The sequence below is a fragment of the Ranitomeya variabilis genome, chromosome 3, assembly GCF_051348905.1.
Source record: "Ranitomeya variabilis isolate aRanVar5 chromosome 3, aRanVar5.hap1, whole genome shotgun sequence".
Lineage (NCBI taxonomy): Eukaryota > Metazoa > Chordata > Amphibia > Anura > Dendrobatidae > Ranitomeya > Ranitomeya variabilis.
In genome coordinates, this window is record NC_135234.1 from 77,406,708 (window position 1) to 77,421,568 (window position 14,861).

At 45.8% G+C, this 14,861-nt stretch overlaps 1 protein-coding gene across 1 annotated transcript; it reads left to right on the plus strand.

Annotated features, from left to right (window-relative positions):
* Positions 1-65: 65 nt before the first annotated feature.
* On the plus strand, positions 66-13,281 carry EMC6 (ER membrane protein complex subunit 6). The gene is made up of 2 exons (XM_077294228.1): positions 66-197; positions 12,727-13,281. Exon 2 carries the CDS (start codon positions 12,756-12,758, stop codon positions 13,086-13,088), a length of 333 nt encoding a protein of 110 aa, XP_077150343.1. The 5' UTR covers positions 66-197; positions 12,727-12,755; the 3' UTR covers positions 13,089-13,281.
* Positions 13,282-14,861: the final 1,580 nt, after the last annotated feature.

Here is a 14,861-nt window from a genome sequence, read left to right on the forward strand (position 1 = left end):
AAACAAGCTGCCATCAACAAATATGGCCGCCGGTAAATTCTTCAGTGTCATGTATACAGGAGCTTCCGGGGTGACAGGTCATTTCCGGTTAGTTCTGAATATGGCGGAGATCGCGCTCTAGCGTTCGGCTGGTGCTCCAGAGCGGTCGGTACCAGGAGGCTGTGGGCTCGGCAGACGGTGTGGCATCCTCCGCAGAGGTGCTGTATACTGGGCGGATGGCACATGTCATTGTCTGCCTGCGCGGCAGAGGGCGCACGTTGTCCTGCACATATTAGTCCCCGGCGGGGATGGGGCGTGGGATTAGGCCCCGGGGAGGTGGGAATTAACCCCTTCATGACCCAGCCTATTTTGGCCTTAATGACCTTGCCGTTTTTTGAAATTCTGACCAGTGTCCCTTTATGAGGTAATAACTCAGGAACGCTTCAACGGATCCTTGCGATTCTGAGATTGTTTTTTCGTGACATATTGGGCTTCATGTTAGTGGTAAATTTAGGTCGATAATTTCTGAGTTTATTTGTGAAAAAAACGGAAATTTGGCAAAAAATTTGAAAATTTCGCAATTTTCACATTTTGAATTTTTATTCTGTTAAACCAGAGAGTTATGTGACACAAAATAGTTAATAAATAACGTTTCCCACATGTCTACTTTACATCAGCACAATTTTGGAAACATTTTTTTTTTTTGCTAGGAAGTTATAAGGGTTAAAATTTGACCAGTGATTTCTTATTTTTACAACAAAATTTACAAAACCATTTTTTTTAGGGACCACCTCACATTTGAAGTCATTTTGAGGGTTCTATATGGCTGAAAATACCCAAAAGTGACACCATTCTAAAAACTGCACCCCTCAAGGTGCTCAAAACCACATTCAAGAAGTTTATTAACCCTTCAGGTGTTTCACAGCAGCAGAAGCAACATGGAAGTAAAAAATGAACATTTAACTTTTTAGTCACAAAAATGATCTTTTAGCAACAATTTTTTTATTTTCCCAGCGGTAAAAGGAGAAACTGGACCACGGACGTTGTTGTCCAATTTGTCCTGAGTACGCTGATACCTCATATGTGGGGGTAAACCACTGTTTGGGCGCACGGCAGGGCTCGGAAGGGAAGGAGCGCCATTTGACTTTTTGAATGAAAAATTGGCTCCAATCTTTAGCCCACACCATGTCGCGTTTGGAGAGCCCCTGTGTGCCTAAACATTGGAGCTCCCCCACAAGTGACCCCATTTTGGAAACTAGACCCCCCAAGGAACTTATCTAGAAGCATAGTGAGCACTTTAAACCCCCAGGTGCTTCACAAATTGATCCGTAAAAATGAAAAAGTACTTTTTTTTCACAAAAAAATTATTTTAGCCTCAATTTTTTCATTTTCACATGGGCAACAGGATAAAATGGATCCTAAATTTTGTTGGGCAATTTCTCCTGAGTACACCAATACCTCACATGTGGGGGTAAACCACTGTTTGGGCACATGGTAAGGCTCGGAAGGGAAGGAGCGCCATTTGACTTTTTGAATGAAAAATTATCTCCATCGTTAGCGGACACCATGTCGCGTTTGGAAAGCCCCTGTGTGCCTAAACATTGGAGCTCCTCCACAAGTGACCCCATTTTGGAAACTAGACCCCCCAAGGAACTCATCTAGAGGCATAGTGAGCACTTTAAACCCCCAGGTGCTTCACAAATTGATCCGCAAAAATGAAAAAGTACTTTTTTTTCACACAAAATTTCTTTTAGCCTCAATTCTTTCATTTTCACATGGGCAACAGGATAAAATGGATCCTAAAATTTGTTGGGCAATTTCTCCTGAGTATGCCGATACCTCATATGTGGGGGTAAACCACTGTTTGGGTGCACGGCAAGGCTCGGAAAGGGAGGCGTGCCATTTGACTTTTTGAATGGAAAATTAGCTCCAATCGTTAGCGGACACCATGTCGCGTTTGGAGAGCCCCTGTGTGCCTAAACATTGGAGCTCCCCTACAAGTGACCCCATTTTGGAAACTAGACCCCCCAAGGAACTTATCTAGATGCATAGTGAGCACTTATAACCTCCAGGTGCTTCACAGAAGTTTATAACGCAGAGCCGTGAAAATAAAAAAATAATTTTTCTTTCCTCAAAAATGATTTTTAGCCCAGAATTTTTTATTTTCCCAAGGGTAATAGGAGAAATTGGATCCCAAATGTTGTTGTCCAGTTTGTCCTGAGTGCGATGATACCCCATATGTGGGGGTAAACCACTGTTTGGGCGCACGGCAGGGCTCGGAAGGGAAGGCACGCCATTTGGCTTTTTGAATGGAAAATTAGCTCCAATCATTAGCGGACACCATGTCGCGTTTGGAGAGCCCCTGTGTGCCTAAACATTGGAGCTCCCGCACAAGTGACCCCATTTTGGAAACTAGACCTCCCAAGGAACTAATCTAGATGTGTGGTGAGCACTTTGAACCCCCAAGTGCTTCACAGAAGTTTATAACGCAGAGCCGTGAAAATAAAAAATGTGTTTCCTTTCCTCAAAAATATTTTTTTAGCCCAGAATTTTTTTATTTTTGCAAGAGTAACAGGAGAAATTGGACCCCAAAAGTTGTTGTCCAGTTTCTCCTGAGTACGCTGATACCCCATATGTGGGGGTAAACCACTGTTTTGGCACACGTCGGGGTTCGGAAGGGAAGTAGTGACGTTTTGAAATGCAGACTTTGATGGAATGCTCTGCGGGCATCATGTTGCGTTTGCAGAGCCCCTGATGTGCCTAAACAGTAGGAACTCCCCACAAGTGACTCCATTTTGGAAACTAGACCCCCAAGGGAACTTATCTAGATGTGTGGTGAGCACTTTGAACCCCCAAGTGCTTCACAGAAGTTTATAATGCAGAGCCGTGAAAATAATAAATGTGTTTCCTTTCCTCAAAAATATTTTTTTAGCCCAGAATTTTTTTATTTTTGCAAGAGTAACAGGAGAAATTGGACCCCAAAAGTTGTTGTCCAGTTTCTCCTGAGTACGCTGATACCCCATATGTGGGGGTAAACCACTGTTTTGGCACACGTCGGGGTTCGGAAGGGAAGTAGTGACGTTTTGAAATGCAGACTTTGATGGAATGCTCTGCGGGCATCATGTTGCGTTTGCAGAGCCCCTGATGTGCCTAAACAGTAGGAACTCCCCACAAGTGACTCCATTTTGGAAACTAGACCCCCAAGGGAACTTATCTAGATGTGTGGTGAGCACTTTGAACCCCCAAGTGCTTCACAGAAGTTTATAATGCAGAGCCGTGAAAATAATAAATGTGTTTCCTTTCCTCAAAAATATTTTTTTAGCCCAGAATTTTTTATTTTTGCAAGAGTAACAGGAGAAATTGGACCCCAAAAGTTGTTGTCCAGTTTCTCCTGAGTACGCTGATACCCCATATGTGGGGGTAAACCACTGTTTGGGCACATGCCGGGGCTCGGAAGGGAAGTAGTGACGTTTTGGAATGCAGACTTTGATGGAATGGTCTGCGGGCATCATGTTACGTTTGCAGAGCCCCTGATATGCCTAAACAGTAGAAACCCCCCACAAGTGACCCCATTTTGGAAACTAGACCCCCCAAGGAACTTATCTAGATGTGTGGTGAGCACGTTCAACCCCCAAGTGCTTCACAGAAGTTTACAACGCAGAGCCGTGAAAATAAAAAATCATTTTTCTTTCCTCAAAAAAGATGTTTTAGCAAGCAATTTTTTATTTTCACAAGGGTAACAGGAGAATTTGGACCCCAATATTTGTTGCCCAGTTTGTTGTGAGTACGCTGATACCCCATATGTGGGGGTAAACCACTGTTTGGGCGCACGTCAGGGCTCGGAAGGGAAGTAGTGACATTTGAAATGCAGACTTTGATGGAATGGTCTGCGGGCGTCACATTGCATTTGCAGAGCCCCTGATGTGCCTAAACAGTAGAAACACCCCACAAGTGACCCCATTTTGGAAACTAGACCCCCGAAGGAACTTATCTAGATGTGTGGTGAGCACTTTCAACCCCCAAGTGCTTCACAGAAGTTTATAACGCAGAGCCGTGAAAATAAAAAATAATTGTTCTTTCCTCAAAAATTATGTTTTAGCAAGTAATTTTTTATTTTTGCAAGGGTAACAGGAGAAATTGGACCCCAACAGTTGTTGCCCAGTTTGTCCTGAGTACGCTGGTACCCCAATTGTGGGGGTAAACCACTGTTTGGGCGCACGTCGGGGCTTGGAAGGGCGGGAGCACCATTTGACTTTTTGAACGCAAGATTGGCTGGAATCAATGGTGGCGCCATGTTGCGTTTGGCGACCCCTGATGTGCCTAAACAGTGGAAACCCCTCAATTCTAACTTCAACACTAACCCCAACACACCCCTAATCCTAATCCCAACTGTAGCCATAACCCTAATCACAACCCTAACCCCAACACACCCCTAACCACAACCCTAACCGCAACACACCCGTAACCCTAATTCCAACCCTAATCCTAACCCTAATCCCAACCATAACCCTAATCCCAACCCTAACCACAACTGTAACCCCAACACACCCCTAACCCTATCCGTAACCCTAACCACAAGCCTAATCTTAACCCTATTTCAAACCCTAGCCCTAATTCCAACCCTAACTCTAATTCCAACCCTAACCCTAAGGCTATGTGCCCACGTTGCGGATTCGTGTGAGATTTTTCCGCACGATTTTTGAAAAATCTGCAGGTAAAAGGCACTGCGTTTTACCTGCGGATTTACAGCAGATTTCCAGTGTTTTTTTGTGCGGATTTCACCTGCGGATTCCTATTGAGGAACAGGTGTAAAACGCTGCGGAATCCGCACAAAGAATTGACATGCTGCGGAAAATACAACGCAGCGTTTCTGCACGGAATTTTCCGCACCATGGGCACAGCGGATTTGGTTCTCCTTAGGTGTACATGGTACTGTAAACCTGATGGAAAACTGCTTCGAATTCGCAGCGGCCAATCCGCTGCGGATCTGCGGCCAATCCGCTGCGGATCCGCTGCCAATCCGCTGCGGATCCGCGGCCAATCCGCTGCGGATCCGCTGCGGATCCGCTGCGGATCCGCTGCCGATCCGTTGCGGATCCGCTGCCAATCCGCTGCCGATCCGCGGCCAATCCGCTGCCAATCCGCTGCGGATCCGCGGCCGATCCGCTGCGGATCCGCGGCCGATCCGCTCTGTGTGCACATGCCATAACCCTACCCCTAACCCTACCCGTAACCCTAACCCTACCCCTAACCCTACCCCTAGTTCTAACCCTAGTTCTAACCCTAACCCTAGTGGAAAAAAAAAAAAAAAACATTCTTTATTTTATTATTGTCCCTATGGGGGTGACAAAGGGGGGGGGGGGGGGGGGGGGGGGTTTATTTATTATTTTTTTTATTTTGATCGCTGTGATAGAACCTACCACAGCGATCAAAATGTACCTGTAAGGAATCTGCCGACTGGCAGATTCGGCGGGCGCACTGAGCATGCGCCCGCCATTTTCCAAGATGGCGGCGCCCAGGGAGGAGACGGCCGGACACCGGGAGGATCGGTAAGTATGAAGGGGTGGTGGGGGGGTGGATCGGAGCACAGGGGGGGTGATCGGAGCACAGGGGGGGGGGATCTGAGCAAGGAGGGAGCGGACAGCAGGACGGGGGAGCCGGCAGGCGATCGGAGGGGACCGGAGGACTAACGGAGCACTGGGGGGGCGATCGGTGGGTGTGGGGGGGGGCACTTTAGTATTTCCAGCCATGGCCGATGTTATTGCAGCATCGCCCATGGCTGGATTGTAATATTTCACCAGTTTTTTAGGTGAAATATTACAAATCGCTCTGATTGGCAGTTTCACTTTCAACAGCCAATCAGAGCGATCGTAGCCACGGGGGGGTGAAGCCACCCCCCCTGGGCTGAAGCACCACTCCCCCTCTCCCTGCAGATCGGGTAAAATAGGAGTTAACCCCTTCACCCGATCTGCAGGGACGCGATCATTCCATGACGCATACGCTGCGTCATAGGTCGTTTTGGCACCGACTTTCATGACGCAGCGTATGCGTCAAAGGTCGTTAAGGGGTTAAAGGGACAGTTAACGATTGGGAGTGTGAATCACATGTTAAAAGAGCAGCGCCCCCTGACTATGGGTCGTATGTGGTGTTATAGCCCGTGTTCTACACGTAAATGGCGGTGTAATACCCGAACCGGCCGCTGGACAGGAGTGGCGCTGTGAGGGGGCGAAGGAAGAATAGCAGGCCTCTTATTATACGTTGTCACACCTAGACTTCCCCCCCCCACCGGCAGGCATGTACCCTGGTGATGGCGGCTGTAGCGGGCTCCTGGGTGGATGCTGGAGCTGTCACTCCAGGGGGACCAGATGTGGAACGCTTGGGGTATGTGCCCACAATCTGAAAGTAGCAGCAGTTAGCACACAGCGCATGTTCTCTGCGTCCACAGCGCTGTCATCTATTGAACGCAGGTGATTCCGCATGTGATCACTGAATTCACTGCGTCCAATACATTCCTATGGGTGACAATTCTCTTGTGGAGACTCGCGTCTCCGAAAGATAGACATGCTGCAGTCTGGAGAGACGTGCCGCATGTCAGTCTCCACGGGTGATCCTATCCACTATGCTGTAACAGCTGCCGGCTGCGGCTTTGACTCTGCCTAGGTACACGGCATCATGACACCCGCAGCAGCTCCTGATCGTGGGCATGCGGCCCTACTGCAGGGACCAGGGAGCTCGTCACCATCAGAGCTGCTTACACTTCTGCACAACAATACAACCTGGAGAAACTGCTGAAGGCTAGTGATGAGCGAGTGTGCCCGAGTGCCATGCACGACTACCTGCTGCGCATGGTTTGTGACCCTTACACAATAAATCTATACAACCCAGAACTGCTGACTCAATGAAGCGAACCTATCAAAAATTCATTAAAACATATCATTTATTTTTAAAATTAAATAGGTCTAAAATAACCACATTTGTAATTTTCACACAAACTTATCCCAAGTCAGGTGCGCCAGAGGGGGACACCTGAGACCACTTGCACCTCTTTACTTTATACTACGTGGCCCTGAGAAAGGTAATATTATGGTTTGTGTAATATGCATTCTTATGGCGGATTGTGACCATATGGACGGCTATGTGAACTCCCAATAGGCAGACTGTTAATATGGATGCTTTATAGCACCTCTTATGTTTTGTGTGGTCTTTGCCCTACATTTGTGAATTTTGGTCTTGGTATAATCTGCAAAGCCAGTTATTCCCTCCTGTATGCTGCATCATAATGGCCTTAGGGTACCGTCACACAGTACCATTTTGATCGCTACGACGGTACGATTCGTGACGTTCTAGCGATATCGTTACGATATCGCAGTGTCTGACACGCAGCAGCGATCAGGGATCCTGCTGAGAATCGTACGTCGTAGCAGATCGTTTGGAACTTTCTTTCGTCGCTTGATCACCCGCTGACATCGCTGGATCGTTGTGTGTGACAGTGATCCAGCGATGTGTTCGCTTGTAACCAGGGTAAACATCGGGTAACTAAGCGCAGGGCCGTGCTTAGTAACCCGATGTTTACCCTGGTTACCAGCGTAAACGTAAAAAAAAAAAACAGTACATACTTACATTCCGGTGTCTGTCCTCCGGCGTCTCAGCTTCTCTGCACTGTGAGCGCCGGCCAGCCAGAAAGCGAGCACAGCGGTGACGTCTGACGTCACCGCTCTGCTTTCCGGGCGCTGTGCTTACACAGTGCAGAGAAGCTGAGACGCCGGGGGACAGACACCGGAATGTAAGTATGTACTGTTTGTTTTTTTTTACGTTTACGCTGGTAACCAGGGTAAACATCGGGTTACTAAGCGCGGCCCTGCGCTTAGTAACCCGATGTTTACCCTGGTTACCCGGGGACTTCGGCATCGCTCCAGCGCCGTGATTGCAACGTGTGACCGCAGTCTACGACGCTGGAGCGATAATCATACGATCGCTGCGACGTCACGGATCGTGCCGTCGTAGCGATCAAAATGGCACTGTGTGACAGTACCCTTATGCATGTGATCTTTCACTGGTATTCCCTCTCTGACTTGGGGTATGTTTGTGTGAAAATTATAAATGTGGTTATTTTAGACCTTTTTAATTTAAAAAATGTTTTAATGAATTTTTGATAGGTTCGCTTCATTGAGTCAGCAGTTTAATTACTGCTTTCTGGGTTGTATAATTAATTAGAAGTGCCAATGGATTTCTAAAATGAGGACAATTTGGTGATTATCTGCACAATAAATATGCAGGGATTTCCTGCCATACACTGTAATGCCATAGCTATGTTGGCTACTGGCGTTACTGTGATTGGCCGGCCACATCGCATCATCAGGTCTTAGATGAGAGACACACGCTCCTCTGGAAGCAGGTCAGATAGTTGGTCTAGGAGGGAGAGCTTAGATTAGAGCAGGAATATAGGCAGGGTTTAACTGCTATTGCAGCACTTGTATATCACTGCTGCTTCATTAAATGGACCCTGTCAGCAGGATTGTGCACAGTAACCTACAGACACTGTCAGGTCGGCGCCGTTATACTGATTACAGTGATACCTGGTGATTAAATCCGTCTTGTGGTTGTTGTTTAATCTTTATTTTCAGTTATTGAGATTCTCCTGCTCCGGGGCGGCCTGTGGACGGGGCTTCATGTGGTGCTCTTCTTACTTATTATTATTATTATTATTATTATTATTATTATTATTATTCATTTTTATAGTGCCATTTATTCCATGGTGCTTTACAGGTGGAAGGGGCAAATATAAACAAGTGCAATAAACATGAGCAAAACAAGTCACACACAAGTACAGAGGTAGAGAGGACCCTGCCCGCGAGGGCTCACAGTCTGCAGGGGACGGGTGAGGATACACTAGGAGAGGGTCGAGCTGGTTGTGCGGTGGTTCAGTAGGTTGAGGATCACTGCAGGCTGTAGGCTTGTCGAAAGAGGTGAGTCTTCAGGTTGTTTTTGTAGGTAATAAGCAAAAGGGGAAGACCCGGCGCACAACTGTAGAGAAAATATATATAAAGGGGGTGCATGTAGTAGAAAAACAACAGTAACTAGACAAAGGAAAAGGCACTACTACAATATGCACACCACCCAATGTTAGTATAACAAAATATCCACTTTATTGGCACACATGTTAAACCATAATTAAAATCACCATACTACAATAATCATCCTGGGTACATGATATAAATCCCCCCAAAAATCTCCATATACAGCCTGTTATATAAGAGCAATAATATGCACAATATATAAAATAGCACCACCCTTCCTAATGGCTCATGAGGTATCTAAGAACGCATATAGGGCATGATAAATTAGTGGGGTACTAAGAACCAGTAGCCACAAAAATACCCATATAGCATGGTAGCAAAGAAGTCCCTAAGCACCAACATGAAAACCATGCAATGGCAAGAGAGACCGTGCTCTGATACAGACCGACACTTAGAAGGATCAGGCTGGAGAACTCAGGAGGATCAGTAGGTCATGGCCCCACGTGTATCGCCTCCTAAATGAGGCTTCGTCAGGGGAAGTCAAGTCAGTTGTTTTTGTAGGTTTCCGTGGTAGGCGAGAGTCTGATTTGTTGTGGTAGAGGGTTTCAGAGTATGGGGGAAGCACGGGAGAAGTCTTGTGTGCGGTTGTGGGAAGAAAAGGGGAGTAGAGAAGGAGATCTTGAGAGGATCGGAGGTTGGGTGTAGGTAAGTACCGGGAGACGAGGTCACAGATGTATGGAGGAGATAGGTTGTGGATGGCTTTGTAGGTCATTGTAAGGGTTTTGAACTGGAGTCTCTGGACGATAGGAAGCCATTGAAGGGCCTGGCAGAGAGGAGAGGCCGGGGAATAATGGGGGGACAGGTGGATTAGTCGGGCAGCAGAATATCGGATGGATTGGAGTGTTGCCAGAGTGCTAGAGGGGAGGCCAGAGAGTAGGAGGTTGCAGTAGTCGAGGTGGGAGATAAGGGCGTGCACGAGCATTTTTGTGGTTTCATGGTCAAGGAATGCACGGATCCGGGAAATATTTTTGAGGCGGCAACGGCTTAGATATGTGGATTGAAAGAGAGGGCAGAGTCGAGAATCACCCCGAGGCACTGAGCGTGTTGGACTGGGGAAAGTGAGCAGCCATTGACATTGATGGATAGGTCTGGTGGAGTGGTAGAGTGAGATGGGGGAAAGATGATGAATTCTGTTTTGTCCATGTTCAGTTTTAGAAAGCGAGCAGAAAAGAAGGCCGAGATGACACACAGTGTGGGATTTTGGTCAGTAGGGACGTTAGGTCGGGTGAAGAGGTAGACCTGCGTGTCGTCGGCGTATTCATCTGTATGGCTTATGACAAGTCACTGATTCTTGACTGGCCTGCCCTCTATTTTACATACTACTGAATATACTATTGTTTTGAAAAAAAAAAATTACATTCGTCATGCAGGCGCCTGTTGGGAGGAGGGGGGGGGGATCTTAATCAAAATGGCGCTGGTGGCCGTGCCAGCGCCATAGCATCTATTTAGTTTTGATTTTTTTTCTAAATAATAGTATTCCAACTTGCTTAACCCCTTCATGCCGCTGCCCTTTTTTGTTTTTGTGTTTTCGTTTTTCGCTCCCCTCCTTCCCAGAGCCATAACTTTTTTATTTTTCCATCAATATGGCCATGTGAGGGCTTGTTTTTTGCGGGACGAGTTGTACTTTTGAACGACATCATTGGTTTTACCATGTCGTGTACTAGAAAACGGGAAAAAAATTCCAAGTGCGGTGAAATTGCAAAAAAAGTGCAATCCCACACTTGTTTTTTGTTTGGCTTTTTTGCTAGGTTCTCTAAATGCTAAAACTGACCTGCCATTATGATTCTCTAGGTCATTACGAGTTCATAGACACCTAACATGTCTAGGTTATTTTTTATCCAAGTGGTGAAAATTTTTTCCAAACTTTGCTTAAAAAAAAAAAGTGCCATTTTCCGATACCCGTAGCGTCTCCAATTTTCGTGATCTGGGGTCGGGTGAGGGCTTATTTTTTGCGTGCCGAGCTGATGCTTTTAATGATACCATTTCGGCGCAGATACGTTCTTTTGATCGCCCGTTATTGCATTTTAACGCAATGTTGCGGCGACCAAAAAAACGTAATTCTGGCGTTTCGGATTTTTTTCTCGCTACGCTGTTTAGCGATCAGGTTAATGCTTTTTTTTAATTGATCGGGCGATTCTGAACGCGGCGATACCAAATATGTGTAGGTTTGTTTTTTTTTTTAATTGTTTTATTTAGGTTGGGGCGAAAGGGGGGTGATTTAAACTTTTATATTTTTAATATTTTTTTCACATTTTTAAAAACTTTTTTTTTTCACTTTTGCCATGCTTCAATAGCCTCCAAGGGAGGCTAGAAGCAGGCACAGCCCGATCGGCTCTGCTACATAACAGCGATCATCAGATCGCTGCTATGCAGCTGAAATGCAGGCTTGCTATGAGCGCCGACCACAGGGGGGCGCTCACAGCTACCGGCGATCAGTAACCATAGAGGTCTCAAGGACCTCTATGGTTACTTCCTGATGCATCGCCGACCCCCGATCATGTGACGGGGGTCGGCGATGACGTCATTTCCGGCCGCCCGGCCGGATGCGGTAGTTAAATGCCGCTGTCTGCATTTGACAGCGGCATTTAACAGGTTAATAGCGGCGGGTGAATAGCGATTTCACCCGCTGCTGTTGCGCGCACATGTCAGCTGTACAAAACAGCTGACATGTTGCGACTTTGATGTGCGCTCACTGCCGGAGCGCACATCAAAGCAGGGGACCCGACATGCGCTGTACATGTACGGCGCATGTCGCGAAAGGGTTAAAGTCTTCCAACTATAGCGGCCTGATCAAAAGTTATCAAAATGTAGGTGGTGGTAAAGATAACATTTTTCTTTCCTGTCATGTCACTTTGCATTAATTACTGAAAAGCACTTGAAGGGTTAATAATCTAACCTGAAAGCAATTTTGAACACTTGAGGGCTGCGGTTTTTAACATGGAATCCCTTTTGGGGGTTTCCAATATGTAGGAGCCCCAAAATCACTTCAAAAGTTAACAAATCCCTAAAAAAATGATTTTGTAAATTTCGTACTGAAATTCTAACAAAATAAAAGAATTTTTCCAAATGTGGTTCTGATGTAAAGCAGACATGAGGGAAATGTTATTTATTAATGTGTTTTTTTGATATGACTATCTGGATTAAAGGAATAATCATTCAAAGTTTGAAAATCGCAAAAAGAAAAAGAAAATTTGTCAAATTTCTGATATTTTTATAAATGCTAAATATATCAACCTAAATTTACCATTATCATAAAGTATAGTGTGTCACGAAAAAACAGTCTCAAAATCACTGGGACATGTTGGAAGCGTTCCAGAGTTATTACTACATAATGAGACACGTCAGATTTAAAAATATATATTTATAGCCTGGTCACTAAGGGGTTGAAAAGGTTGTCCACTACTTTTTCACTGTACTGTCAGACCCCTTAGTCTAGTCTATCACAACCCCTTTAATTAAGGCAAATGGCATCCAAATAGGCAAACTTTGGGCTCCAGTTGATGATCTTGCCAACGGTGTCTGTCCTCACTGGGCATGGCAGACAACCTGCGACATAGGCTTTCCTATGGGTAACTCTGCGCTTGGTGCTGGAGTAGTTTTGCCATTTTTCGCGGCGTGGTCCATTCCTTCTAATGACAAGGCGCTAATGCTTTCTCCTTTCCTTGCACAGCTGTAGCTGGACTTCATACACTGGCAGCAATGGCTGCGGTCGGTCTGAAGAGAGAAGGTCCGCAGTTCATCAGTGAAGCCGCAGTGAGGGGGAATGCTGCCGTCCTCGACTACTGCAGAACCTCGGTTTCTGCCCTTTCTGGAGCCACGGCTGGGATTCTGGGCCTCACAGGCCTGTACGGATTCATCTTCTACTTCCTTGCCTCTTTTCTCCTCTCCTTGCTGTTGGTGCTAAAGTCTGGACGCAGGTGGAACAAATATTTTAAATCGAGGAGGCCACTTTTTACCGGGGGGCTTATCGGGGGCCTCTTTACGTACGTCCTGTTCTGGACCTTCTTATACGGCATGGTGCATGTGTACTGAAGCACGCTGGATGGATCTGCCTTTCAGGAACACTCTTTCTTTTTAATGGAATTCAAAGACTCCTCCCTAATAATTAATTAATTTGACTAGAGCGTTACTTTTTAAATGAATCTTTTCGCTTGGGTTCTGTTAGTAACTTATCAAAATGATGTAATCCTCCCCGAATTAAATCTGTTATAGGCTACTGAAGTTACTGGTATTGTCAGATGATTCCACTAAATGTTAATCCAGAGCAAAGTCTATGAAATATGCAGTAATATGTCCGATTGCGAATCTCTCCTCATACCGACCTCATACAAGTATGGACCTCTATGGCTTAGTAAAATCTTCAGCTGCTAGTTCTGTGACCTGAGTATATCGATTCCTAGCTTTATGTATATACTTATATTAAATAAAGTTATACAAAAGAGGAAAGCAGCAACAAGGTAGAGTTGCTTCATGTTCTAATCTGGAGATTAAAACTGGTCCAGTGTCGTCCTTCCTGTCTGTTAAGATGACTGTAATGTAAACCAAACAAGGCCCATGTCCATCAATAGGGTCAGGCTGGTGCCCTTTGTGTCCATCAATGCCCAAATCTGACATGTATATGGGATGTCCAAACACTAGTGTGAACCTGGACTGCTTTAACTACCCCTTGCTGAAGATTTGCATTTTATTTTTTATCTGTGGGTACCTTTTTTTGGTTGCTTTTTATTTTTTTATTTTTTTTCCTCCCACCCCCACCCTCTCCATATCCCAAACCTTTTTTTGCAGCACCCATTTACTCACTTTCTTTGGCATATGTATAGTGAAGGAAATAATTATTTGATCCCTTGCTGATTTTGTAAGTTTGCCCACTACCAAAGACATGAACAGTCTATAATTTCAGGGGTAGGTTAATTTTGACATTGAGAGAGAATATCAAAAATAAAATCCAGAAGTTGTCCTGTGTGCTCATGGCAGAGAAACACCGCCAAAACATAATGTGTCCACCTCCATGCTTGACAGTGGGGACCGTGTTCTTTGGGTCATAAGCAGCATTTCTCTTCTTCCAAACACGGTGAGTTGAGTTAATGCCAAAGACCTCAATTTTTGTCTCATCTGACCACAGCACCTTCTCCCAATCACTCAAAAAATCATCCAGGTGTTCATTGGCAAACTTCAGACGGGCCTGCACCTGTGCCTTCTTGAGCAGGGGGACCTTGCGGGCACTGCAGGATTTTAAACCTTTACGGCTTAATGTGTTACTAATGGTTTTCTTGGTGACTGTGATCCCAGCTGCCTTGATTATTAACAAGTTCCCCCGTGTAGTTTTAGGCTGATCTCTCACCTTCCTCATGATCAAGGATACCCCACGCGGTGAGAATTTGTATGGTGCCCCAGATCGATGTCGATTGACAGTCATTTTGTATTTCTTCCATTTTCTTACTATTGCGCCAACAGTTGTCTCCTCACCCAGCATCTTACATATGGTTGTCTCTGACATCCTTATAAAGCTCTTTGGTCTTGCCCATGTTGTAGAGGTTAGAGTCTGACTGATTGAGTCTGTGGACAGGAGTCTTTTATAAAGGTGACTATGTAAGACAGCTGTCTTTAATGCAGGTAATGAGTTGATTAAGAGCGTCTAACTGGTCTGTAGGAACCAGAACTCTAAGGGTACGTGTCCACGATCAGGATGGCCGGCGGTTTTGTCGGAGCAGCAAACCTGCTCGGCTCTAAGCCCCACCCCCTTCTGGGACGCGATGATGCTGGATGTGTTCATTGCACACATCCGGGATCATCGCACCCCACACA

Coding starts and splice junctions, on each gene's coding strand:
- EMC6 (XM_077294228.1), top strand. CDS start 12,756: ATGGCTGCGGTCGGTCTGAAGAGAGAAGGTCCGCAGTTCATCAGTGAA.